This window comes from Paroedura picta, chromosome 16 (genome assembly GCF_049243985.1).
Source record: "Paroedura picta isolate Pp20150507F chromosome 16, Ppicta_v3.0, whole genome shotgun sequence".
NCBI lineage: Eukaryota > Metazoa > Chordata > Lepidosauria > Squamata > Gekkonidae > Paroedura > Paroedura picta.
This window is the reverse complement of record NC_135384.1, coordinates 22,453,786-22,479,420: the sequence shown is the minus strand read 5'-3', so window position 1 is coordinate 22,479,420 and position 25,635 is coordinate 22,453,786. Positions and strand designations below refer to the sequence as shown.

General features: G+C 43.6%; 1 protein-coding gene across 5 annotated transcripts in view; it reads right to left on the bottom strand.

The window, feature by feature from the left end:
• Positions 1-25,635, bottom strand: part of TTLL6 (tubulin tyrosine ligase like 6) — a 38,296-nt gene that overhangs the window by 6,548 nt on the left and 6,113 nt on the right. For 4 of the 5 annotated variants that reach the window (XM_077315018.1, XM_077315016.1, XM_077315015.1 and 1 more), the window contains 10 exons: positions 22,420-22,460; positions 21,175-21,293; positions 20,960-21,090; positions 19,956-20,112; positions 17,726-17,869; positions 15,631-15,716; positions 12,563-12,788; positions 10,164-10,345; positions 8,160-8,348; positions 4,755-4,911 (listed from right to left, as the gene is read on the bottom strand). In XM_077315018.1, coding sequence (XP_077171133.1) covers positions 4,755-4,911; positions 8,160-8,348; positions 10,164-10,345; positions 12,563-12,788; positions 15,631-15,716; positions 17,726-17,869; positions 19,956-20,112; positions 20,960-21,090; positions 21,175-21,276 — 1,374 coding nt within the window. In that variant the 5' untranslated portion in view covers positions 21,277-21,293; positions 22,420-22,460. Of the gene's footprint in view, positions 1-4,754; positions 4,912-8,159; positions 8,349-10,163; positions 10,346-12,562; positions 12,789-15,630; positions 15,717-17,725; positions 17,870-19,955; positions 20,113-20,959; positions 21,091-21,174; positions 21,294-22,419; positions 22,461-25,635 lie in introns of those variants that run through there. The other variant, XM_077315014.1, reaches the window with a different exon arrangement.

The window sequence follows — 25,635 nt, the reverse complement described above, 5'->3', positions numbered from 1 at the left end:
ATGGAACAGAGTTGTTCTGTCTTGCCCCAGAGGGAAGGACCAGTACGAATGGGATGAAATTAATTCAAAAGAAATTCCGTCCCAACATCCAGAAGTTTCTGACATTTAGAGCGGTCCTCAGTGGAACAGGCTTCCTCAGGAGGTGGTGGGTTCTCCACCTTTGGAAATTTTTAAACAGAGGCTGGACAGCCATCTGATGGAGAGGCTGATTCTGGGAAGGCTCAAGGGGGTGGCAGGTTACAGTGGATGAACGATAGGGTTGTGAGTGTCCTGCATAGTGCAGGGGGTTGGACTAGATGACCCAGGAGGTCCCTTCCAACTCTATGATTCTATGATTATAAGGTCAAGCAGCATGCTGGCACCCAGTAGGGGCTGCCAGTGCCTTGCTCAGAGTCATCTTGTTGAGTTTTTCTCCCTCTTTCTCCTCATGTCCTTCCCCCCACTCCTTGGAATACTCCCCTCCCCCATTTCTGTACATCCATTAGCCAAATAACCTTCCTATCACCTCCCTCCCTCGCTCCCTTTCTTACTTTCTCCCTTCTTCCACTCCTGTGACCTATTGGGTTTGAGTAGCAAAATTAAAAATAACCTATCCCCCTAACTGAACTGTCCCAGTTATATATTTAGTACCCCTTTTATCTTCTTCACTGCATTTGCCTTCAGATGTTTATTAGGTTATGTTATTAATTTAATTATGTATACCCTGCTTTTCCCCTAGCAGTTCAGAACATTCTGAATGAAAAACAACAATGCAGTCCAATGCAATACCAGTTCAAACCCTAGGAAATGCCTGTTGCTTAGACTCTATTAAATGCCCAAGAAAATAAAAGGATCTTAAAGCCTCCAAAGACCTCCTTGAGAAATGGCCGGGTATCAATGCTTCTAATAAAATAAAAATACAAACAAGACTGTAAATTTAATAAAATGGTCCTTCAGAAATTACAACATATGGGGCTAGATATTTCCTTTCTGGTTACCCAGCAGGAACATAGAGTCAAGAAGCAAATAATTCAGAGGTTGGAGGGTCTGCATGCTCAATCCTTAGCCTCAGCAACTACAAGGGTATGCTCTCTGTGGTATTGGGGTGCGTTGCCAAAATACAAATGTATGCTCCCATATTTACAAACATTAGATAATCCATCAACTAAACGGGTCTACCTTATGGCACGATTTAACATCTTCCCCTCAAATGGAGTGAAAGGTTGATTCTTACAAACCACCTTTGAGGAAAGATTGTGCTTTCATGGATGGAGAATGCCAGATACTCTGGCCCGTATACTATTCGACTGCATTAAATTTTCAAAATACCCGTCAGCCCGTCTTGGATTATTTTAAGAACTGTAAATTGGATGCAAATGAGAAACTTGCTGTAAGCAAAGTGTTAAATGAGGAGAACTCGTTTATGTTTCTGTTAGAGGTTTCTAGAGAAAGCATTTTCTGTGGAGATGTTTTTCCTCAGCAGGAACAGGACAACTGGTCAGGATTGGAGGAAAATTTGTCGGCACTAAATGTAGAGAAATTTTGGAGAGGGGCAGGTTAAAATCTCAAAAATAAATAAATAAAAATAAATATACTAGTTGTTGAGGCTAAGGATTTGAGGGGATTGAGGGGAAGGTTTGATATTTTTATTGTTCACCATCTTGTTTATATTGTTATATTTTTGTTTTAAGGAGTGTTGTTAGGGGACTTTATTGTGCTTTTATTGATTTCTGTAAACCGCCGCGAGACATTCGTGAGCGGTGGAATATAAATATAAATATAAATATAAATATAAATATAAATATAAATATAAATATAAATATAAATATAAATATAAATATAAATATAAATATAAATATAAATATAAATATAAATATAAATATAAATATAAATATAAATATAAATATAAATATAAATATAAATATAAATATAAATATAAATATAAATATAAATATAAATATAAATAATATATTCTTGAGGAAAATGTGTTATATATATATAAATTCTTGAAGAAACCTGTTTCAGTCTGTCAGAGATTTGAGACTGGAACACATTCCAGCAGGACAATGACCCTAAATATATGACTAAAGCTACACTGGAGCCATTTAAAGGGAATAATGTTTGTTTGTTTGTTTGTTTGTTTGTTTGTTTGTTTGTTTGGTTGGTTGGTTGGTTATTTATTTATTTGTTTATTTATTGTATTTCTATACCGCCCTCCCCAAAGGCTCAGGGCAGTTTACAGGAAACAACAAAATAGTACAGGTAACATCATTCAAGTAACAGTAAAGTGTTAACAACAACGATAACAACATTTACATAATAACAGTAACAACAATAACATTAAAGGAAGGTGAAACTGCAACTGCAAGAGCATTAGCTCAACTTGTTAGTTGCCCAAGTTGAGCAGGACCTCACAGAATTTTGTCAGAAATGTCACATTAGCAGAATAATAACATTTCAGTTTCATTTTTAAAAATCCATATAGTGCTTGTATAGATGATGTGGAGGAAATTGTAAAGGAAGGCATATTCTAGTAGGGACATCAAGAATTGTTCTATGTAGCTGCCCCACAATATTTGAATAATATTTTAATTTTCTTGCTTTAGTGACCTGAGCAATTTTCCAGAAGTGAAAAGTTCTATTTTTATATGGCATATTCATTTCCAAAATGGCATCTGCCCATATTGTGGTACAGCAACAGGAGAAGCTATAAAAAGGAATAGATTCTGAGCTAGAGATTTATATGCTCAGAAATTTCCAATTTTCTTTTGTACGGATAAAATTGTGCTACATGAACAATATTACTTATCATAAAAAACACCAGAACACCTCTGCATGGGTAAGGATATTAAGACCATTTTGTGAACAAAATATCATCATTAATACTAATACAAATGAGCACAAGAAAGCAAGGTAGATCTCTGAGATGATTGAGTCAGATATCCATGCAGCATTTGAAAAATGAGGAAGAGAGATTCCATGCCAGCATAGTAAACCCTTCATTTTCTCTTCCTTCCAATATACATTTAGATTTGATTTTTCTGTCTTGCAGCTGATGCCAGTGTTGGTACAGATGAGATCTGCGTGGTGCTCGGTGACAGACGCAGCGTCTCTGGCAGCCTGTGGGAACCGAGCCTAAAACAGTCTAGTCCAAGCCCAGACCTCAATCCAGTTGACAATCTGTGGTGTGACTTGAAGATTGCTGTACAACAATGCTACCCCTCAACTTTTAGGAAATTGGAGCAGTTTTGTCTCGAGGAACGGGTGAAAACCCCAGGGGCTAGATGTGCTAAGCTGATAGAAGCATACCCCCAAAAGTCTTGCAGCTGTAACTGCAGCAAAAGGTGGCTGGACAAGGTATTGCCTTTGGGAGACGAATACTTATGCACAGTCATGATTTCTGTTTTCTTGTCTTGAGTACTGTTTGTGTCACAATAAAAAATATTTCGCACCTGGTAGGCATGTTGTGAGAATCAAATGGTGCCAATCCCCCCACCCCCTCACTTAGCTCCAGGTTATCATGTGATGAAGCAGGACAAACACTGAGTAGTGTGAGAACACATTTGCAAGCCACTGTCCTCAACCTCTGAAGAAGATCCAATTGGATTGAAACACATCAGGTTGCTTTGGTTCCCGGGGCATATTTTTTTGGCACTGTACGTGCTGCTCAAAGTGTTTTTGCATATTTTCTACTGTGATTTTAATCTATTGTTTCTCATTGTCCTTGTTTAGCACTGTGCAATAAAATGCATATTTAATATATTTTTTATAATAATCATGTTTGTATTTCTGAGCCTTTTTGGTTCCAAGTTTGTTTTACAGGTTGGGCTTGTTCTTTTCCCTTCCCTTTTTCGTTTTCTATGTATAGATGAGGTCCCAGAGACCTTCAAAAGTGACAGCAAACCACTGTTGAGCCATGAAATACAATGGCTGCCTTTAAGCAAGTGACTGTTCCTCCCAGCCAGCCCCCACTTTACATGGTTGCTGGGAGGATACAATCTGACAGCCTTTTTGTGAACCACAATGAGTTACTCAGAAGAAAAACAGAATATGATAAATACGATCTGGGGCCAAGGGACCAAGCGCTATGAAGATAGGTTGAGGGACTTGGGAATGTTCAGCCTGGAGAAAAGGAGGTTGAGAGAGGACATGATAGCCCTCTTTAAGTATTTGAAAGGTTGTCATTTGGAGGAGGGCAGGATGCTGTTTCCATTGGCTGCAGAGGAGAGGACACGCAGTATTGGGTTTAAACTTCAAGTACAACAATATAGGCTAGATATCAGGAAAAAATCACAGTCAGCAGTGGAATAGGCTGCCTAAGGAGGTGGTGAGCTCCCCCTCACTGGCAGTCTTCAAGCAAAGGTTGGATACACACTTTTCTTGGATGCTTTAGGATGCTTAGGGCTGATCCTGCGTTGAGCAGGGGTTGGACTAGATGGCCTGTGTGGCCCCTTCCAACTCTATGATTCTATGATTCTACGATAAATAAAACAAATCATGTTAGAAGCAGGAAATTGCTGCAGATCATTGTCAAGAACCAGCATAAGGAGTCAAAAGTGTTTGGATTGTATGGGCTAAGCATTGATTAAGTTCAACTGACTTCTGAGCAGAACTGTGCCCAGGGAAGCAAGTACTTAATCTGAGGAGGTTTTGTTCCCTGCCTTTGATTTATCCATGAGGAATCCAAGAGGTGTTTCCATTTCCTTTGGTATTTCTACCTGACAGAGCAGTGGGGAAAATAATGACCAGGGAAAATGTCTCCATTTCCTTCCTACCTTGGCACAGGCTCGCACCGGTGTTGTTCTGGATACCATCTTTTGCTTGAAAACCTTGATCTTTTCACCACCGGACTCTCCCTGCAGTTCCACCTTCTTTTCTCTTGCCACAACCACTTTTTGTTCCTGCTTGAGGCGTAACTCTTGAAGCTGCTGCCTGTTGTTGAGAGAGAACAGAAGAGCTTAGGACAGATCGGGAAGAGGCTTCCCACCAACCCTATTTGAAGGCGTGAATCCCCTTAAACCAGGGGTAGTCAAACTGCGGCCCTCCAGATGTCCAGCATTCGCTGGCAGGGGCTCCTGGGAATTGTAGTCCATGGACATCTGGAGGGCCGCAGTTTGACTACCCCTGCCTTAAACCTCCCATGGGTTCCCAGGAAAGGGCTGACCATGAGGTGCTTGCCTGGGGCAGCGCTTCTCAACCTGTGGGTCAGGCCCAAAAGTGGGTCACAAAGCCTCTGCAAGCGGGTTGTAGGCTATTTTGGGCATGGAGATCTGACCCTTGAAACAGTGTCTTCCGTGTCAAACATTAGTTGCAGTAGGAAAGAGAGTCCAAGAGCACTTAAAGACTAACAAAAACTGTGGCAGGTATGAGCTTTTGTGAGACTGCTCACGTCTTCAGACTTGACAAAAATCATAGTTCAACGCAGATTTTGTTCCTCTGTGGGGTACTACTGGATTCTTGCTCTTTTCTACTGCTGCAGATAGACTGACATGGCTACCCACGTCTTCTACATTAGTTCGCATTTCGTTTCCACTGCATCTATATATTGACCAAGTAAAACACACGCTGTTCGTCCCTGGAGGGAGTGAGAGTGAGTAATGGAAGGGACATGCAGGGTTTGCTGCAATTGTTATCTCCAGAAATGTAGTGCTGGGTCCAGGGTAAGAGTCATGGCGGGCTTGCCTTCCTCCCAAATCCTGGCCGACGGTAGAATGGATCATCAGGGCAATGGATACCTGCCATATTTGTGCCACCCAGAAGGAAGGCCAGCTTTCCTCCTGACAGCAAGCAATATGGGTTGGGGAGATGAAGTATGCCCAGTGCCTCCTCATCCTGGGCAGTCCATAGATTGTTCAGACTGGAGCGTGTCCAGAGGAGGGCAACAAAGATGCTGCGGGGTTTGGAGACCAAGACGTATGAGGAAAGGTTGGGGGAGCTTGGTCTGGTTAGCCTGGAGAGAAGATGACTGAGAGGGGATGTGACAACCATCTTCAAGTATTTAAAAGGGTGCCATATAGAGGATGGAGCAGAGTTGTTCTCTCTTGCCCTGGAGGGACAGACCAGAACGAATGGGATGAAATTAATTCAAAAGAAATTCCGTCTAAACATCAGGAAGAAGTTCCTGACAGTTAGAGCGGTTTCTCAGGGGAACAGGCTTCCTCGGGAGGTGGTGGGTCCCCCATCTTTGGAAATTTTTAAACAGAGGCTGGATAGCCATCTGACGGAGAGGCTGGTTCTGTGAAAGTTCAAGGGGGTGGCAGGTAACAATGGATGAGCGATAGGGATGTGAGTGTCCTGCATAGTGCAGGGGGTTGGACTAGATGACCCAGGAGGTCTCTTCCAACTCTATGATTCTATGATTCTATGAGATCACAAGCAAGGGGGCCATCCATCTCTCAGACCTCCACCATTCATGTGTGTACCATTTAATATTTTATTGGAATGTCTACACCTGGTCCTGTTGCTGAGAAAACTTGGTCATGTTTCTTCTGGCCCCTTAAAAGTAATGTAGAAAATTTAAGGATATTGAGCCACACTTTTAAATTTCACTTTAAAAAAATATTATCGTACATTGTATTCCCCAGATGGCCCAGGCTAGTCCCATCTTGTCTGATCTCACAAGCCAAGCAGGGTTACCCTGCTTAATACTTGGATGGAAGACCTCCAAAGAAGTCCAGGGTTACTGTGCAGAGACAGGCCAAGGAAAACCACCTCTGAAGATCTCTTGCCTTAAAAACCTACAGCAGGGGTAGTCAAACTGCGGCCCTCCAGATGTCCATGGACTACAATTCCCAGAAGCCCCTGCCAGCATTCTCCAGCATTCGCTGGCAGGGGCTTCTGGGAATTGTAGTCCATGGACATCTGGAGGGCCGCAGTTTGACTACCCCTGACCTACAGGGTTGCCATAAGTGAGCTACAACTTGACGGCCCTTGCCACTACCACGTGTTGCATTATTTTGACACTTTAATCTTAACGCTTTGGTAGCCACATTGATCTTTTGTAGAAAAGCCATTGCTCTCTCTAGGCTAACTGCTGTTGTAACTGGATTTGAAAGTTGTTTCTGAAAGGTGTGGCTTTCATTGGCTTTATAAATCAGCTGCTATGGCAAAGAGAGAAGCCTGAACTGGCAGGAACACTCTTTCGACGTGCTCCTTCCAAATTCCTTCCCTCATTATCAGCATTCGTAACATGCAGCGCCAAGATATGCTTCACACGTTCAAAACAGATGAGACCCTTAGAGATCTGTGATCAGATCTTTTAAAACGGAATAGTGGCTACGGGGGGGTCGGACCTCTGATTTGGACCGTGCCAGTGAACGTGCAGGGGCCTGATCCACCGCAACAACAAAATTACTGTGTGTAGAGAGAGAGGAGTCTGGAAGGGCTCCTGGCTGGAGCCTCTGAAACAAAGGAGCAAATGGTCTACCTTTTCCTAATGCGTGATGCATCTTGTAGATATCGTATTGGCTGTTCATTAAGCTGAACAGTGGAGATTATTGGCATTGTACAATGTGCAGTTTAAGTGACTTGGCGGCAACAACAAGATCACCTTAATTTGCCTACCAGTAACGCCCCCCCCCCAACAGACACAAAGTCTTCCTGGGGGATAAAACCTCAGAAACTGCCAGGAGGCATTAAGGAGGAACCGTCTGGAATCTGCTGGGCTTCAAGCAAGGTAGCATTCTGGGAAATGGCCGTGAGACTGAGAAATGCCGTTGTGCAGTCATGGAAATACCTACTCGAGCCATACTTCTCTCTAAACAAAGATATTAAAGCAAAAACAACAGCAAAGACGCAATAGTTGGACTTGCAAGTCAGTTTTTCAAAGGAAGAATCTTTCCTTCCTTTAAAACAACTTACAGAGGCATGGGGGACCCGGTTTCAATTAGTGAAATGGAGTGTGGGGCTTGCAGGGTTAAATCCCCTCTTCCCTTCCCAATCGGCCCTAATCTGGAGAACAGCTGAGCATGCACACCATTTATTATCTTCAGACTGGTGGAGATCCATGATCTTTGCCATGTCTGTTCTGGCTCTAAAGACTGCTTTGCACACCAGAGAAAGAGGGAGTGAACTATTCTTTAGCAGCGGTGTCAGGGCCTAGGGCTAAAACTATAAATGGGACTAAATGAAGCCTTTGTGGGGGTTTTTTGTTGCATCAAACCTAACAGGCTCTTCTTTACCTGGCATACTCTTCACGTGCTCTGGAAGCTGCCGTATCTTGGAAGAGCGAATTGTGGTGTTGGAAAAACTTATCATATTTGTCCGAATTGGAAGAAGGATAAATTCGGCGATAGCCTCCAATGTGTTTCTCCTCGTATTTCTCCGCTTGCTTGAGCCAAGCCGCTTGGCAGTTCTTGTATTCCTCAGCCCTGGTAAAATCACCCGAGTAAAACTGTTAATGACCCCTGAGAAAATGTCCACAGTGGGACATCTTTCCATTTTTTCCATTTAATGCTGCCATTTTGGACTCTGAAATGAGACCTCTTTTCGTTTTGCACGCAGGGAAATGAAGGTCAAAGGCAGAAGGACTACTCACCTTCGCTTTGCGTACTTATTTGCTTATTTTAATAACACGGAATATCTGAAAGTGAATCAGAGTTCATACTGTGCAGTTCTGCTCTCTCCTCCCTGTCTTCCTATAGACTGAAGGAAAAGGACCCCCTGTTGATGGGTCTCCTGCAGTACAGGAACCCAGCCTCCTTGCTTCTGCTCAATGGCCTGATAAGATGATATGCACAGAAAAAAGCTGCCAAAAGCCCGTGGAAGAATCCCCTGCTCTGGCTCTCCTTTGGCTTCCTGCAAGCTCTACTTACATTTGAGTGGAGACTTGAGGACATAACTAACATCTAGAAAACCGTAAGTGGAAAGAGCTTCCGTACACTGTAGGTTAGATCCAGACAGCCTTTGTACTCAGTCTCACCCAAGTCCACTTCTTGCTACAGGCCCTGGTCTCACATGGCTTTTGACATGTGCGTCCCATGATCCCTGACATAACCTTTTTGGTGGCCAAAGGAGCACCTTTCCTTTGACACCAGCAAAAAACCTGGCTGGATCCAGATCTTTTGTTTGTGCAAAATTCATTTTTTGTTCCTTTCATTTTCTTGATACCACTTCAAACTGCCGAAGAAACCCGACTGAAACAATGGATAAAGAAGAACTACACAACCAGTAAAAACATTTGGGCATTTTAAAATTGACTTGTGCTTAAATGCAAGATTAATTGCATGCATGTTGCTGCACCACTGGGTTCCTTTCAGCAAACTAGTTGCTCCCACTTACAGGTGATGGGTTTTGTCTTGTTTTATTCCTTATCTTTGCTAAAAGCTCGGAAGCTCTTTTACAGTGCCTAGAAAAATCAGAACGGCCGATACACAAGCTGAGCCTGGCTGTTTGTGCTGCCACTAAAACCTTTCGGACCGCTTCTGGAAACCAAAACCTTGCTACTTCCCAGTCATAGCTTAAGGATTCCCACCGAGCATTTTTCAGTATATTCTACAAATGTATATTGGTATGTTGGGGGAGTGTGCATAGAATTATAAATCACAGTCGCACAAATGTGGCTATATTTTAGAAGATAAATGCCAATCTAGATTTGTTGAGAGAGGAAAGGACATATGCAGGAGAAAAACAGAGAGGAGGGCAAGACTAAACCAAAATGAAGCACGCTGAAGAGCTGCAGTGATCACATTCCCATGGCTGTGAAGTGTGTCTTTTCCCCTCTGTGTATATTAACTAATTCATTTTAATTTGCATCGTTTTGGAGGGGAGAGGGGACGCTTAAAGTTGTCTGTTTTTAAATGTGTGTGCTTTTTCTATACTCTGATACAGTAATAAGCTTATGAAGGCCAGAGCAAGATGAAATAATATAGAGACACAGCTTCCATGTTGTGATACCAGGATATGGATAGGTTACACTAGAGACATTATGAATGGGAGGGGCACTGGACGCTTGCCTGACTGTTTTTTTGGCAGCCACGTTGCGTTATTGAACTCTGGTCTAAATTGCCAGCTATTGAGTTGGTTGCATTTACTAATTCTGCCATTTCTGGGAATTAAATCTCTTAACGCATTTGTGAGACAGAGGGATACTGAATAGAGTACGATGTTCTGCGAAGATGAAGACTAAAAAAGAAAGACATGCAGATCCATTCCGCTTTGTGCACAGTCCCGAGAAACGCTCATACCTTGATTCTCTATTGCGTCCCTGCTTGAGGAGTCTCTCTTTTCCCCGCCGCTTCTCTTCTTCCAACGCTTTCCGCTTATCAAAGGCTCCCAAGTTTATCAGAACGAGAGTGTCATAAAGGAGCTGGTCTTTCACTTCTTTGTCGAGCCATGAATCTGTACTGAAGCTCGGGGAATGATTCACCTGCAATAACAGAAATGTGGCATGTTGGCATTCGTTGACATTTCGAATATAAGGGCTGGGGAAAGAAAAGTTTTGGAATCCCAGACGTATTATACAAACAGGAGAAATATGCTGAAACCCGTTTTTTAAAGCTTCCAATGTTGAAAGCTGTGCTCTCATTTGCTGGAACATTCAGGGCATAATTCCAAAACAATCGACAACTTTGTGTATAACATATATAATAGGTGTACATACACCTATTTTTGACTATTGTACTCCATTTTTCTTCAAATTCCCCAGTATTCAAAGCTTGAAAAACTTCCTGTTTGGTACTGCCTAGGTCAAGAAACTCAAAGTTTCTTAACTATTGTGCTGTTCTGGGCTTTCAATCTTGTTATTTATTGTTGTTGTTTTTAGCAGTAATATTAACTATCTAGATATCTGTTTGTTTGTTTATTTGTTACATTTATATACCGCCCTCCCTTAAGGCACAAAATCCAATTTTATTATTAGATTTTGCTGTTCGGAACAAAGTGCAATTTTACGTTCCATTTTGTGTGCCAAAAACCAGAATGTTTGCATGCCCCAAGGTACCATGGCGAAACAGATAGAATCTATAGTCCCACTAGTACTTAAATAATGTTACATTGCCTACAGAAGTCTGTGACCAAGAACGTATTTGGACAAAATATTTTTCAGAGACAAACTATTACAAATCCAAGATTTTTGCAGCTGGCTTAACATGTGGTATGAAAACTGAACACACACATAGTTGCTTACTGAAATAACAACTAATGCATTTGTCCTTTATATATGGAAACAAGAGGTAAGTTTTTAAAAAAAGGACCTTTGGTTATGTAAAGAAAATCTTATATAATGGCTGAAGAATGATACACTGCACTGAACTGTATTAAAACCACTGGGAATATTTACTATTAAAGTACAACCAAGTGGGATAAAAGAAGTGATCTAAGGAGGAGAGCTAAATTATCGTTTGTCATCTCTTTCTTTTAATGTTGGAATATATATCAGAATGGATGCTCTTATAGTTATAAAATGTATGTTTGTAGTTATAATAATTGTAATATTTTGATGGGAGTTTTTTTGCACTTTCTGAATTTCTTATTAGGTGAAAATAATGCATAATAAACCTTAAATTGAGAATTGTAACAAATATTTGATTGGTTTTATTTCTGATATCTCTCTGATCCTTCCGTACAAGACAGATTTTAAAATGAGAACAACTGACAGTGGATAGACTTAAGGTTAAAGGGGGGGGGGTTCATACAGTACATGAACAATCTCCATCCAATGTGGTGGAGCAGTGAGTGTCAGATTAGGATCTGGGAGACCCAGGTTTGAATCCCTGGTCTGCCATGGAAGTTTACTGAGTGACCTTATCTTTGGCCCATCCCTGTCTGTCTGCCTAACTCACCTCACAAGGTTGTTGTGAGCAGAAAATGGTGGACAGAAAAACAACACAAGCTGCTTGGGATCCCCCACTGGAGAGAAAAACAGGGTATAAACAAGGGTAAATAAATAAATTTGAAACTCATCAGCGCAGGAAATTAATAAACAGCTAGAATTATATGAGGCCTAGATAGAGCAGCAGTCCGAAGTACAATCTTTACTTCCGGAAAAGGGACATACTGCTGCTCTGATTAGCAAATATCAAAGACCATCAACACTGGATGAGTATTACCACCGGGGCCCACGTATGAACTTCTCTGTGGAATCTGGCGCTCTCCCAAGACAGAAAGATGAATTAGATAAATCATTACAGATATGCAGCTTGGCAATGTTCCTCTTCCTAATCTTCACAAGAGATTTATTTATGCAGCCAATTGACTACCCTCCCAATTGAATCTTCCAATATACAAGACTCTGTTTGAGGATACACACACAAACACACACACACAAACACACACACATACAGAGCACCATTCCCTGTAGTCTAACACCCTCTGCTGGCCAACCGCATGACTGGAAGAGTTGCCACAGGGCTATATTTTTGAGGAAAACAAAACAACCACAGAAGGGTAGAAAGAAAGAGGAGGGGAGGGGACTGGTTTTGAACAGAAGACACATACCCCCCAAAATCTGATTGGTCTCTAAGATGCTATTGGGCTGGAATTTAGCTCTTCTACTGTAGCTGGACTGGAATTTAGCTCTTCTACACAGCTACCCTCCTGAAACTGAACCCAAGATTGGGACCATCTGCTTCGTAGCAAAACATACCTCAAGCAACCATGGTTTGAGTTTGCGATCCAGTAAAACATCAAACCCCAAGATCTCAAAGCAAGCACTTCCCATGGTGTGGTTGGGGAAACAGGTGAGATAGTTATGCTTGATGATCGGATAGGCTGATATCAGAGTTTTGACCACCACCTCTTCAATGTCCTTCCAGATCGGTCCTGTTTCATAGCCATTTTCTGCCATGTGCTTATTAAAGGTGGAGAGCTTCCTTAAAAAAGGTGGGGAGGGGAAAAGGGAGAAAGAGAGAGAGAGACTCTAGTTGAAGAATTTGCACTTTTATGCCGACTTTTAAGCCCATTTTTAAAACTTAAGAGCATTCATAAACGAAAACCATGTGTACACTAGCATATCATTCCATTTCCCATAAACAGATCTGGAATAGCTACCAGTCCTTGGGGCCATATTTAGTCACTAAAATTCACTGGAACTTCCGTAAAAGCTAAAACCATGGGGAAAGAAAGGGTGGCAAAATAACTCTCTTTTGCAGCTCTTTAAGGGTCCACATGGCGCCTACACAAAAAGGGAGATGAAAGAGGGGGGGGGGTTAAATAAGAGAACCGATTTGCAGGGGCTGCTTCCACATGGGGAAAATGCTCTCCCTGTCATGCTCTCAACAACAGATCCACATGGGGGCATTCTTTGTGGTACCTCTTTGTGCCTGCTGTTTCACCCTACCCCCACTACCAGTGGGGGTTTTTTTTGTCGGTAAATTGTTATAGCATTATAACACTATAGTGATATAAAGGTAGAGGTATCCCCTGTGCAAGCACCGGGTCATGTCTGACCCTTGGGGTGACGCCCTCTAGCGTTTTCTTGGCAGACTCAATACAGGGTGGTTTGCCAGTGCCTTCCCCAGTCATTACCATTTTACCCCCCAGCAGCATGCCTGATTTTATTTATTTTTATGTATTTATTTTAATTTGGTAATTTGGTAATAGAGATATACCTACTACCAAATTAAAAGAAATACATAAAAATAAATAAAATTAGGCTGGTGTTGAGGACACAGGGGGCATAGGAGACACAAGGGGTTATGCCGGAGAAACGGCAACCGGTTTTGGTGAGAAAGTTCAGAATCAGCACTTGCCTGTCCACACTATGGGCAAACCAGCTTTGATTCGGATCTTTCCAGAAAGACTGAAGCAAAACAGATCTGGGAAACGCTGGAACAAGCGGGCAGAAATCATGAAAGAATAAAAGCTGCTGCATAACGTTTTGTGAATGCTCTGAAAATGCCCACTCCACTTTGAGAGCTAGAACAATCCTCCAGGTGGAAGTAGTTGTCATGATCTCAAGCATGTTGCCTACAGGTTCCCCAGAACAAATTGTTAATGTCAACCACAGGGAGGCATCAAGGAGCTTGGCTAACCCCCTGGGAATGGGGGCTAATGTAAAGCAAGCATTTTTTTTTAAATAGGAGAATAAGGATACAATGCATAGAGTGAGAGCGAATTCTTTTTCTGAGTTTTGGTCCAGACTTGTGCAGAATTAGAAGAAGATGAGTCGGTTCTTATATGCCGCTTTTATCTACCCGAAGGAATCTCAAAGCAGCTTCCATTCACCTTCCCTTTCCTCTCCCCACAACAGGCACCCTGTGAGGGAGGTGAGGCTGAGAGAGCCCTGATATTACTGAAAAAGAAGAGTTGGTTCTTATATGCCGCTTTTCTCTACCCGAAGGAGTCTCCAAGCGGCTTTTGAGGTAGGTGAGGCTGAGAGAGCCCTGATATTCCTGCTCAGTCAGAACAGCTTTCTCAGTGCTGTGGCAAGCCCAAGATCATCCAGCTGGTTGCATGTGGGGGAGCGGGGAATCAAACCCGGCTTGCCAGATTAGAAGGCCGCGCTACTAACCACTACACCAAGCTGGCTCTCTTTTAGGTGGCAGAATTCTGAGTGGGTGGAATAGGCAGTACTATTTCAAACTGCAGTTGGGGGTACTACATTTTTATTGCTCCCTGGTGTAATTCTGTTAAATAATGCATGATGAGAAAGATTTTATCCTTGCCTTTCAAATACACTGCTCGTTTTCTACCTAGAAGAGATGATTAGTATAAGGGAACCTTAGAAATAGTTTCTCATCTGCAGGCCGAAGTGGTAGAAACCCATCCTGCCACTTCTACACTCTGTCATTCCATTCTGCTGGTCGTATAGACCAGACCATCACCCGCGGTAAAAATTAATTCCCTAAATCCCAAACGGAGACGGAAATAGTTCTATGCAAAAAGTGACTGCCTCGTTCTCATACAGAGATACGAAATCTGAACGTCAAAGTGATCTCTCTCTCTCTTTTCCCTAGGATGGGGTCCAATAACACATCTAATTGCAAAGACAGAGAGTAATCTGACAGTGGGCGAGCGGAAATATCGGAGAGCATTGATGGGGGTCTCTTGGCCCAGGAACATCTGTTCTTGTGACTCCTCTGACATGTTTATTGATCTACCAATGCAGACCATGTTTTGGATAGAAGAGTACCACTGCAGCCACTGCAGCTTAGAGTTGTAGATATTTGATCCTCTCACTGGGAAAGATTGCTATTGCTAAGGAAAAAACATTAAGGGTAAGCCAAGCTTTTGCTGCAGTGGGCAGAAAACTGCAGAAGACCAGCAAATGAATAAGGTGCTGGTGATCAACAGCAGAGACAACAAGAAATAAAGCCAAAGAGAGCAGGGGAGGGGGGGGGACAGACGACTGAAATGACAATAATTAGATTGAACTGACCGTTCCATGCAAGATTTAGAGAGCTGGCTAATTATGCCCACCAAAAACAATAAAAACAGAGGGCTGCAATCCAGCAATTCCATTTGCAACAAATTCATTTGTATTTCCTTTAGGGGGGGATAAATCCAGGCTTCTCTCGCCTGCTCCAGGTCCCCTGCTGTTACTCATCTGAGCTTTTTAAATGATTTATTTCACCTAATGATGGAGAAGACACCATGAGCCGGCTGAATTTGGCGACATGTTTCCTAACCACGTATGAAACGGCCATAAAGATTCACAACAACAGGCCCACCAGCGTCCCCCCAGCTGTGATTATTTTGGAAAACATTCTGTACCTCTTGCTACCCGAATCGTCGTCTCGTACAAAATTAGCGCTGTGCTTGTTAATTGAATAATTAGTCAGGTGCATGCAGACGTTGTCCTGTAAATAATTAAACAAACAAGCAGGTTATGAGGCTAGAGAGATTTCGGTCTCCCTTCTGTTCCTCCTTCCTTCGGAATTGGGGGGGGGGGGGGAGTGGAGAAGGTCAGACTAAAAGACACTGATACCCTAATGGAGAGTGTGCAAAGGAACTGGGTCGCCTTCACAGTGTTCTCAGATCTAGCAGGAGTCCTTTGCTTCTCTTCTGCACTCACTCAGAACAAATTATACCAGCAACATGAGAACCACAGATATGAAAGGGATATATTCAAATGAGTAGCCGTGTTGCTCTGAAGCAGCACAATAAAATCAGAGTCCAGGAGCATCTTTAAGACCAACAAAGATTCATTCAAGGCGTGAGCTGTCGAGTGCAAGCACTTGAATAAATCTTTTCATGCCCTGAATAAATCTTTGTTGGTCTTAAAGGTGCGACTGGACTCTGATTTTATTGAAAGGGCTATAAAGGCTATGCAAGTTGTACTGATGCTTCATAAAACACAGGTGCACAGAATCAAAATAAAGCAAAGCCAGAAGATTTAATTTTATACCCCACTTTTTTCTACCTTAAGGAGTCTCAGTGTGGCTCCCAATCACCTTCTTCCCCTTTCCCCATACCAGGGACCTTGTGAGATAGGTGGGGCTGAGAGAGCTCAGAGAAAACAGACAAAGGCCACCAAACAGGCGTCATGTGGAGGAGAAAACCCAGCTCTCCAGAGTGGCATCTACTCCTCTTAATAATAATATTATAATAGTTGGATTCTATACCCCACTTTTCTTTACCCTAAGGAGTCTCAATGGGGCTTATACCCATCGCCTTCCCTGCCTCTCCCCACAACAGGCACCTTGTAAATTATGTGGTGCTGAGAGCTCTGTGAGAACTGTGCTGGTTATCCAGCAGGTTTCATGTGGAGAAGTGGGAACTCAAACCCAGTTCTACAGATTAGAGTCCACTGCTTCGAACTGCTACACCATGCTGGCTCTCTTCCTAGTGAGGCTCACTACTTCATAGCAAGGCTGGGGACTATTAGCTGGGGGGGGGGGAGTCTCTGAGAACAAAGGAAAGGAGCCCGAGCCAGTTGAACAGCGAACTGGCTGCAGTGTCCGATTTTATACATCTAATCGTGTGTTCTGCCCTGGCTCCTCTACACCTTAGGAAGCCCTTGTCTTTGTGGGGAGAACAACACAAGCACCTTGCATCATATGTGAGATGGGCGTTTTGTGCTTCCTTGATGCGCTCTTCTGTTTGCAGTCACAGACCACAAGGAGACGGTGGGAACCTCCAACTGGATAATGGCCTTGCCTGCTTCTATTGAACATGGGAAGCAGAGCTCAGAAGAGCCATAGGTGGCATGTCAGATAGCCACATGTGGCTTCTGATCTGGTGAGTATCAACTGCTTTAAAAATAACTCAACAGATCAAATACATCAGGTTTAAACGCTAGCCCTGCCCACGTTACCACAAATAGGTATAAAGCTGTTTGTAAGAAACAGTCCTTTGTCTTTGGCAAACAAAATGGGAAACTACTATTTGGTAAATGTGGGCTTTATATCATCTGTTCAGCTGTGTGCGCACTGAGTGTAACATGAGAATTTTTCAGCACATGTATTAAGAAGAGCGCAGGTGTATACCATATACAGACTGTACATGCATTCACTTGTAACTTTTGAACTGGGCTTCTGTAGACAAAGTTTGCTGCTGTTTTGGCACTAAGGGCAAAAGACACAAAGTCGGTAAAATACAAATTACAGTGATGTTGAAGTTTTGAGCTGCGCATCATTCTGTACCACTCTGGCCTCTGCCTTCATGCTGGGATTGATGCAGTCTCTCCTAAAGAATGCTGTGCTGAGTCCCAGACAACAAAGAGTCCTTTTTTCCCGCAGGTACCACTTCCCATGGCATAGGCTTTCACCAAAGTTGCGGTGCCAGAAGTTCCCACATGGGCTGTTTGAGGACAGATGTGGCCTGAACACTTTTAGACTTCTACAGTTTGACACCAGGATTTGCTCACCAAGTTGCTGACTGACGGCTCCGAGTAAGCGGATGTTGCAAAGCGTGCCAGACCTTCTTTATAAATAAATATCCGCAGTGGGTCACATGTTGTCACCAGCACATAAATCCGAAGATCAAACTTGAACCCATCAATAATAAAAGGCTTGGAGAAAGGAAGTGAAAACCCAGTTAGTGCTGCACTTGCAACAAACATCTAAAGGACAGGAAACGCTCGATAAAGCTGGAAAGTGCAGCCTCTCTTAGAAGGACACCTGCAAGCACGATTCTAAGAACGGCTTCCTGTAGCCTTTGGGAATTAAATCTATATGTCGTTTTGCGGAATATCTTGCAGCGCCTGTGTGCATAAAGACTGATGGACAACAGCCTCTACACAACCCCATCCACACAGCACATTCTTGCTGGACAGGCATGTACAGAAGGGCATTTCCAGTGGCTGTTTTACAATGAAAACCATATTTCTCTAGAGCAGGGGTAGTCAAACTGCGGCCCTCCAGATGTCCATGGACTACAATTCCCACGAGCCCCTGCCAGCATTAGGCAGAGTCAGCCTCTTGGTTTGCCCGGCTTTAGTATTGTCAGCTCTGACTGGCAGCAGCTCTGCAGGCAGTGACAAATATTAAGCATTCGCTGGCAGGGGCTCATGGGAATTGTAGTCCATGGACATCTGGAGGGCCTCAGTTTGACTACCCCTGCTCTAGAGGTTCTCCAAAGAAAATCTGAGGTCCATTCCGCACAAGTTAAAAGTACCAGAAGTCTTACAAATGGTAAACGCTACAAATTTGATGTTCCTCATGACGTCGGACACAATCTGCAACACTCCTGCAACACTAGCACTAAAATCGCTTCATTGTAGCGATTTCCGGGGAATCGGGAAAAGTGGATTCACCCTCAGAAAATCGCTACACTCCTGCCAACAACCTGCAACATTTGCGAAAAAGACCTGTGCGTTCTCAATGTTGCGGCTGCAACAAAGTCCCTCCCCCTGGTTTTCTCCTCTGAACTTCCGGCGAAGCGATCGCCATTTTTTTTGCCTTACAGCGAGCGGGGAAAGCAATGAACCCGCGAGGCTTGATTCACCCAGCGAGGCTTCTCCAGCTACAGTCCCTCCACAGAAGTGCTTTAAAGCTCCCCTAAGTCCCCAAGCACAACACAGCCCCCTGTTTGCCAGTTCCCTTTAATTTCGGCCAAAAATCGCACCCATGCAGGGGGGGGGGGGTTCACTCGGGGGAGTGTGGTAACGATGACTTGCCAGCTCACATGCCAGCTAGATGGGTCTCTACATTAGGAAAAATCAAGGCACATGCATTGAAGTGTGTGTGTGTGTGTTTTTTAAACCTGTGCTTAAAGGGAAAGGGGCTTTTCAGGAGCATGATAACAACTGCCCATTGGCTGTTCGTTTGATTGATGGCCAGGGGTGGGAACAAGCACAGAAAAAAATCGCTTCCTTTCTAGCGATTCCTGCGAGACCGGGAACCTGTGGGGAACGAATGAAACGCTACTGGATTCCACTACAAATGCAGGTATGAGGAATGCCGAGATTCCACTATTTAAAATACCGTTATTGCTTTGTGAAAGCAATTGGCAATACTGGTCCTTGTGTGGAATGGGCCTGAGTTTTTTCTGAAGATACAGTGAGAACTGTCAGTTCTAGTGCTTTGGGATTTGATTTGGCTGCTCATTTCCCATCGGTGCGCATGACTAGATCCATTTGACCATTGTTTCCTGACCCACAACTCCCTTATCCCTCTGTCCACCTTCTTATCAGGCTTCCCTTTCCCAGAATTCTGGTTTTCCACCCCACTACTCCTTCTGTCACCTGTCTTCCCTGTTCTTTCTACCTCCTTAAATCCTCCTGTCTCCTAGGTTCACCAACCAGGTCCCTCATATCTCTTGGTGGTGTGTGAGAATTCCTCCCCCCCCCCCCACCCAGGGCCCATTCTGCACACATAGGATAATGTACTTCCAATGTTCTTTGGCAGCTGGAGCTTCCTGTGCGGAACAGGAAAATCTACTTCTAAAGTGCATTGAAAGTGCATTATCTATTGTGTGCCGAATAGGCCCAGTTGTTTCCTTCCCAGCAGCTTTGCCGACCATCAGCATCCTTTGACTACCTAATCCTTTCCCTTTGGTTGTAGAATGTTTGCAAACATCTGCAATGATGCAGTTCTCGTGGACTAGAAGAGTACTGTGGGTGACCCGTTTTACTTCTCAAATCAAAGGTGGTTTACCTTTGAGATATAGAGCTGGCAGATCATGTCTTCTCCCGGTTTGATATCTTTCACAGATCTTGTGATGTAGATGCCTCTGCCTTGACAGCCGGAGTCTGGCTTACAGATGAAAGTCTTATGTTTTTTTGACCTGCTATAAGCTTGTAATTCTCCATAACTGAGAGCAACGGGGTTGAAAATAAAAGAAGACAGTTGACAAACCATTTTTTTATATTTTCAATTTATTTTATATTTTTCATGTTTTAAAAAAATCTTCCCACTATGACACTGGTCACAATCTGATGCTAGCTAGCCACACACAAGCTTGCCGGCCCGGGAAGCTTCTTACTGCGGGGGGGAGGGAATCAGGGCCGCGCCTGAGCACATGTGCCATGCGCGGCTGAGATCGCGCATGCGCAGCACTTTCGCCGTGCATGGCGCATGTGTGCATGCACTGCACAGCCACGCATGCGCGGCATGCGCGGGCGGGCAGTTGCTCTGCCGGTCCCCAGCCTCAAAAAGGTTGGGGACCACTGGTCTAGACCAGCCATTACCAACCAGAGTTACATGTAATCCCAGGATTACTCCAGAGCCCCAGAGGAGTTACTCCAGTTATAGGAAATTTGTTTAAAAAATCTTTTTAGACCAAATAAGAACACTGCTGATTTCCCACCAGGTCAAGCAGTTAATAGTGGCACAGTCTTCTCAGGCAAGTGGTCTTTCCTTAGGACAGAAAGCGTTTAGGAACTAAAAGCCTGGGTGGTGAGGTGGTGACATCTCAAACAAACCTGAAGAAATGGAAAAATAATGCTTTTTAAAAAGCAAATTCCCCTCCCTTCATCCCTAGCATCATCCCAAGCATCCCATCAGCCAAGTTTTCTGCCCAACTGTGAAGCACTGGGATGATAAAAGAGGATAAGAGGAAAATCAGTATTTGAGATGACAGGCAGGCAGGCAGGCAGACAGGCAGGCAGGCAGACAGACAGACAGACAGATAGATAGATAATTTAAAAATGAAGACTCACTCTGCAGGAAGACACCAGGTCCTGGGAAAGAAGTTAAACTCCTTGGGGAAAAGTTTTAGCATCCTATTCATGTTCCTGGCCAGAAGATCTTTCCTACAGATTTCAGACATCCCAGGAAAATGGTTTATTTTCTAGAAAAGACAAAATCCTGTCTAAGTCTGTGGAACTTGTTCACAAATAAAAAACAAGAGCTCCACCCCACAGTTGACAAGTACCTGGTAACTTTTCATTTCCAGCACCCGATCCAGTGAGACGGAATAATCCGTCCAATACAGGGTCCAGTCATCCACCTCAGTGGCTTCCCTAAGGCCACACATCTTAGCAGCTCGTCGCACTGTGCCACCAAAGGAGAGAGAGAGTTGACATCACCATCTGCAAAGGAACATCTCATGATGCTAGGCTTGCCAGCCCTAGGCCAGGAAACCCTTGGAGGTTTGGGGAGCAGAGCCTGAGATGGGTGGGGTTTGAGGAGGGGGGCTTCAATGGGATATAAAGCCACAGAATCCACGTTCCAAAGTGGCCATTTCCTCCAGGTGAACTGATCTCTGTCACCTGGAGATCAACTGTAATCCCAGATTACCAGCCACCATCTGGTAACCACAGATGACATTTTTTTGACAGTAAACATACATACATACGTAAATACATACATACATGACCCTCCCTTCCCTAGAGGCTCAGGGTGGCCTGGTACATGTGTACCAGCGACATGCTTAATCCTGATAAAATAGATATCTTTCCATGGAAAGGATTTTCTTACATGCCAAGATCAAGCTAAGACTTCATCTGATAGCCCCCAAGAGTGGGAAGCTGGGGTACGGACCAGCACAGATTTGCTGCTATGATACAACACAGGCTCCTCTGAACATTCATTCATTTATTCAGAAGATCAGCCATTTTAGAGCTGCCTCCCATATCCTCGCATCAGTGAGGCAGTGAGCTAACAGCACATGATCTACTATACTGCACGTTGCAGTAAGTTCTAGCAATACCAGCAGTACCGACCAGCCTTGATTCAGTTGTCTTCAGAGGATATCTGCCAGAGCAACTAGCACTGTCTCCACCCCATGGCCGGGCCAGAAGACAGATTGGAAAGGGTTCAATACGGAAGCTGCATCCCTGAATGGATAGGGTTGCCCATCAAGGGGCCTGGGATGCAGGCATGCAGGGTACAACTCTGTTTCTTATGGAATTAATAACTTACAGAGGAAGTGAAAGTCAGTCTCAAGCTATAAAAACAGCTCTGCCCACCTGGCCTTCTTGTATTCAAGCACCATGATTCCGTAAAGGTTGTAAAGACAGGGGACTGTTCTAATTTCTCGAGTCTCTCAGGATAAAGGGGAAAGAATGTCTTTATTAATCTGTCTCTTGCTTCCTAATGCAAATAAATGTTTTTTCCCCCCACTGTTTGCTAAATCTGACTAAGTAACCAAAATCATTCTTTTTACAATTGGACTCACCACTCTCGTATTTGCAGTTGGTCAGATTTATCACTGGTCATCTGAAAAACACAAAAAGAAGAAGAAAGACAGAGGCAGACAGGCAAAAACAAACTCGTGGTTTTATGGCAAAGCCTCTGAGAACAGAGTTCTTTAGTGGTCCCCAATCTCATTGATCCTGGGAGAGCTCGTGGAATTCTGAAAACTGAGAATTGACATCGCACAAAATGGCTGCCATGGGAGAGAGGCTGGGGCCCATCACAACCATTTCAGTTTAGATAATATACTGATAGGGTCCTCACCAGCCACCGGCAGGAGATGGGGCGGGGGGAGAATTCCCTGATTCATGTTGGGAAGGCCCTAGATATTTGGGGAATGGGGCCTGGGAAGGAAATTAGATTACAATGCTATAGGTACAATGCCATAGAATCTACCCTCTAAAGCAGGGGTAGTCAAACTGCGGCCCTCCAGATGCCCATGGACTACAATTCCCAGGAGCCCCTGCCAGCGAATGCTGGCAGGGGGCTCCTGGGAATTGTAGTCCATGGACATCTGGAGGGCCGCAGTTTGACTACCCCTGCTCTAAAGTATCAATTTCCCCAAGAGAAACTGATCTCTATCATAGAATCATAGAGTTGGAAGGGGCCATACAGGCCATCTAGTCCAACCCCCTGCTCAACGCAGGATCAGCCCAAAGCATCCTAAAGCATCCTAAAGTCATCTGGAGATGAGCTGTAATTCTGAGGGATCCTCAGGTCTCACCTGGAGGTTAGAATCCCTAGATACTAACAGTGGATAAATCCATTTCTTTACCAGTTGGCAGGGGCTCCTGGGAATTGTAGTCCATGGACATCTGGAGGGCAGCAGTTTGACTACCCCTGTCCTATGCAAATGTTACAAATTGAGCAGCATAAGATACATATAACCACACACAGAGAACTGTGGCGGCTTCTCTTCTTAGCCCTCCTTATACGTGGTGGAATATGCAAGATCTGCAGTGCCCATGATGGAACCCAATAAGGAGAGTGTCCTGCATGGGGCATCAGAGGAGCAAAGCACCCGGCTGCTTAAAAGAATAAAATAGTTTTATTATGAAGATAAGCAATTCTGAATAGAAAGAGGAGAGAGAGAATTAGTCCTAACAGTCTGTCTGTTCTGTTCATCCTGTTCGTTCAGGAGGCACGCAGAGAGGAATATGCTCAAAGGTCTTCTGAAATTCTTCTTAGTAAACACACTTGCATCCTGCTGCACTCTTGCTTGAAGGCAGGTCTGGTAAGGTTCATATTTAGTCCTCAAACAGAGCTCCAATTTCCTCTTCTGCAGTCTTCTTCCACCTTTCTGCTTGGCTGTAGGGCACCATCTCTATGTCCTTCCAGGTGGACGTTTCTGCCACAGCCTTTGATTTGGTTATATAGGAGAGTCTTCTTGGTGGTACTCCGTCATTTGCTCTCCTTGATTTTCTGACCTCAACGTCTGCATCCCTTTCTGGTTCTTGGGGTTCTGCTGGTGCTTCATCTGTAAAATTGGTGGTGCTCAACTGCACTGCTTCTGCTTGCTGTCTTCTGCTGCAATTGGTCTGGATTCTCTGATGTTTACATTTTCTGTATTTGTAGGTTTTTCCTTCTCGTTAAGGTATACTAAAATACAGGTCTTTATAGTTTCACTTCTCAGATTAAGGATCCTGTATCCTTTACATCCTAAGGCATATCCCACAAAAATACCTTGCTCAGTTCTGATATCCATCATACTTAGTTTCTCCTTGAGAATGTAGGTGCAAGCCTTTGATCCAAATACCTTCTGGCTGTTCATGCTTGGTTTGTGTACATACCATAGTTCATAGGGCAAACTTGGTGAATATTTGTCAAGGGATGCTAGAATTACAGTCACCCTAAAGGACCTGAGCCTTCCTATTCTTAGGACTGTGGGAGACTGCCCCACCCTTTGAATTCCCGTGGCAGCAGGCTTGCAGTCTCCTTCCAATATTAAAAAGGATGCAAAGCCCAACAGCTGTTTGCTCATTGATCACTGCAGTCAAGAGTGAGTGCTGGGGCTATGAGTCCAGCATCAGATGAACCATGAACAGTGTAATTCATTTGGCAGAGAGACAGAGAAGAAGCTGCCTTGCCAGAAGGCCAGTCATGCATGTGGCTAGATTCCCCCATTGTCCAATTCCAGACAGAACAGGCAGTGCTTTGCAGGCATACCAATAGAAAGAGACAGCAAGGTTTAGATGTGGTATTCCAACATTCAAATCATTTTTCAGAGCAAGCTCTTAGCGCAGTCAGACTCACAGGTGAAGGTCAACTCACAGGTTTAATGCAAGAGTCTTTTTTAAAGAAGCTAAGGATATACTGTTATTTTTGAAATTTCAAGACAGAAGGGGGAAGAGATTATGAATACACAGTATAGTTCAATTATATCCTTGCAGCATGATGGTATCAACCTGGACAGGACCGACATGCAAAGTGGGGGGTGGCGGCTATGTAGTGTTGGCCAGGGTAGGGATTGGCCCATTATCAAGATATGGTTTAAATCTGGGTTGCCAACCTTTTATTTTAGGAAAGCTACTAAAATAAAATATTCTGAGCCGCTACCTCCCACTTTGCTTCATATGCTACCTGTTTTTGTTTTCTTTTGTAACTAGAAGTCTTCTTTTTAGAGGATATGTCCCCTCTTTTTTTGGCATCTATCCTCTATTAAATAAATCAATTAAAATAGTTATTATTTAAAAACAAGGGTAGGAATATTTGTCAGCAGCAATTTTCACATCGTTTGGCTTATTTAAAATGAGAGTTGTCACAATGACCACCTGCTTGAATTAGTCAGTTGTGAAATATGTCCTCTTTTTTGCTTTTCAAAATATGGTAACACCAGTTTTGTCCTCGGAACAGAACATGGACTAGCAAAAGTACAAGAAATGAAGTTCCCAGCTAAGCAGCACAGAGAAAAATACCAGGAAGTAAACGATTTTTAAAAAACAAGTCAGACCAGATCTTTTCCTGGGTCTTCTATGGGAGTGGTTCCCAACTTCCTTTATTATGGTGACCCACAAGTCCAAATTGACTGGATATGGTGACCCACCTAAAAAACAGCATGTACAAATCAATAAAACTGCAAAGGACTGAGACTCACTTTCGCAGGTTTTGTGATCTACTTTGGGGTCAGGAAGCACAAGGTGGGAAATACTGTTCTAATCTAGAGGACATATCAACTAATGTGCAGCCACTGGTCAAATAC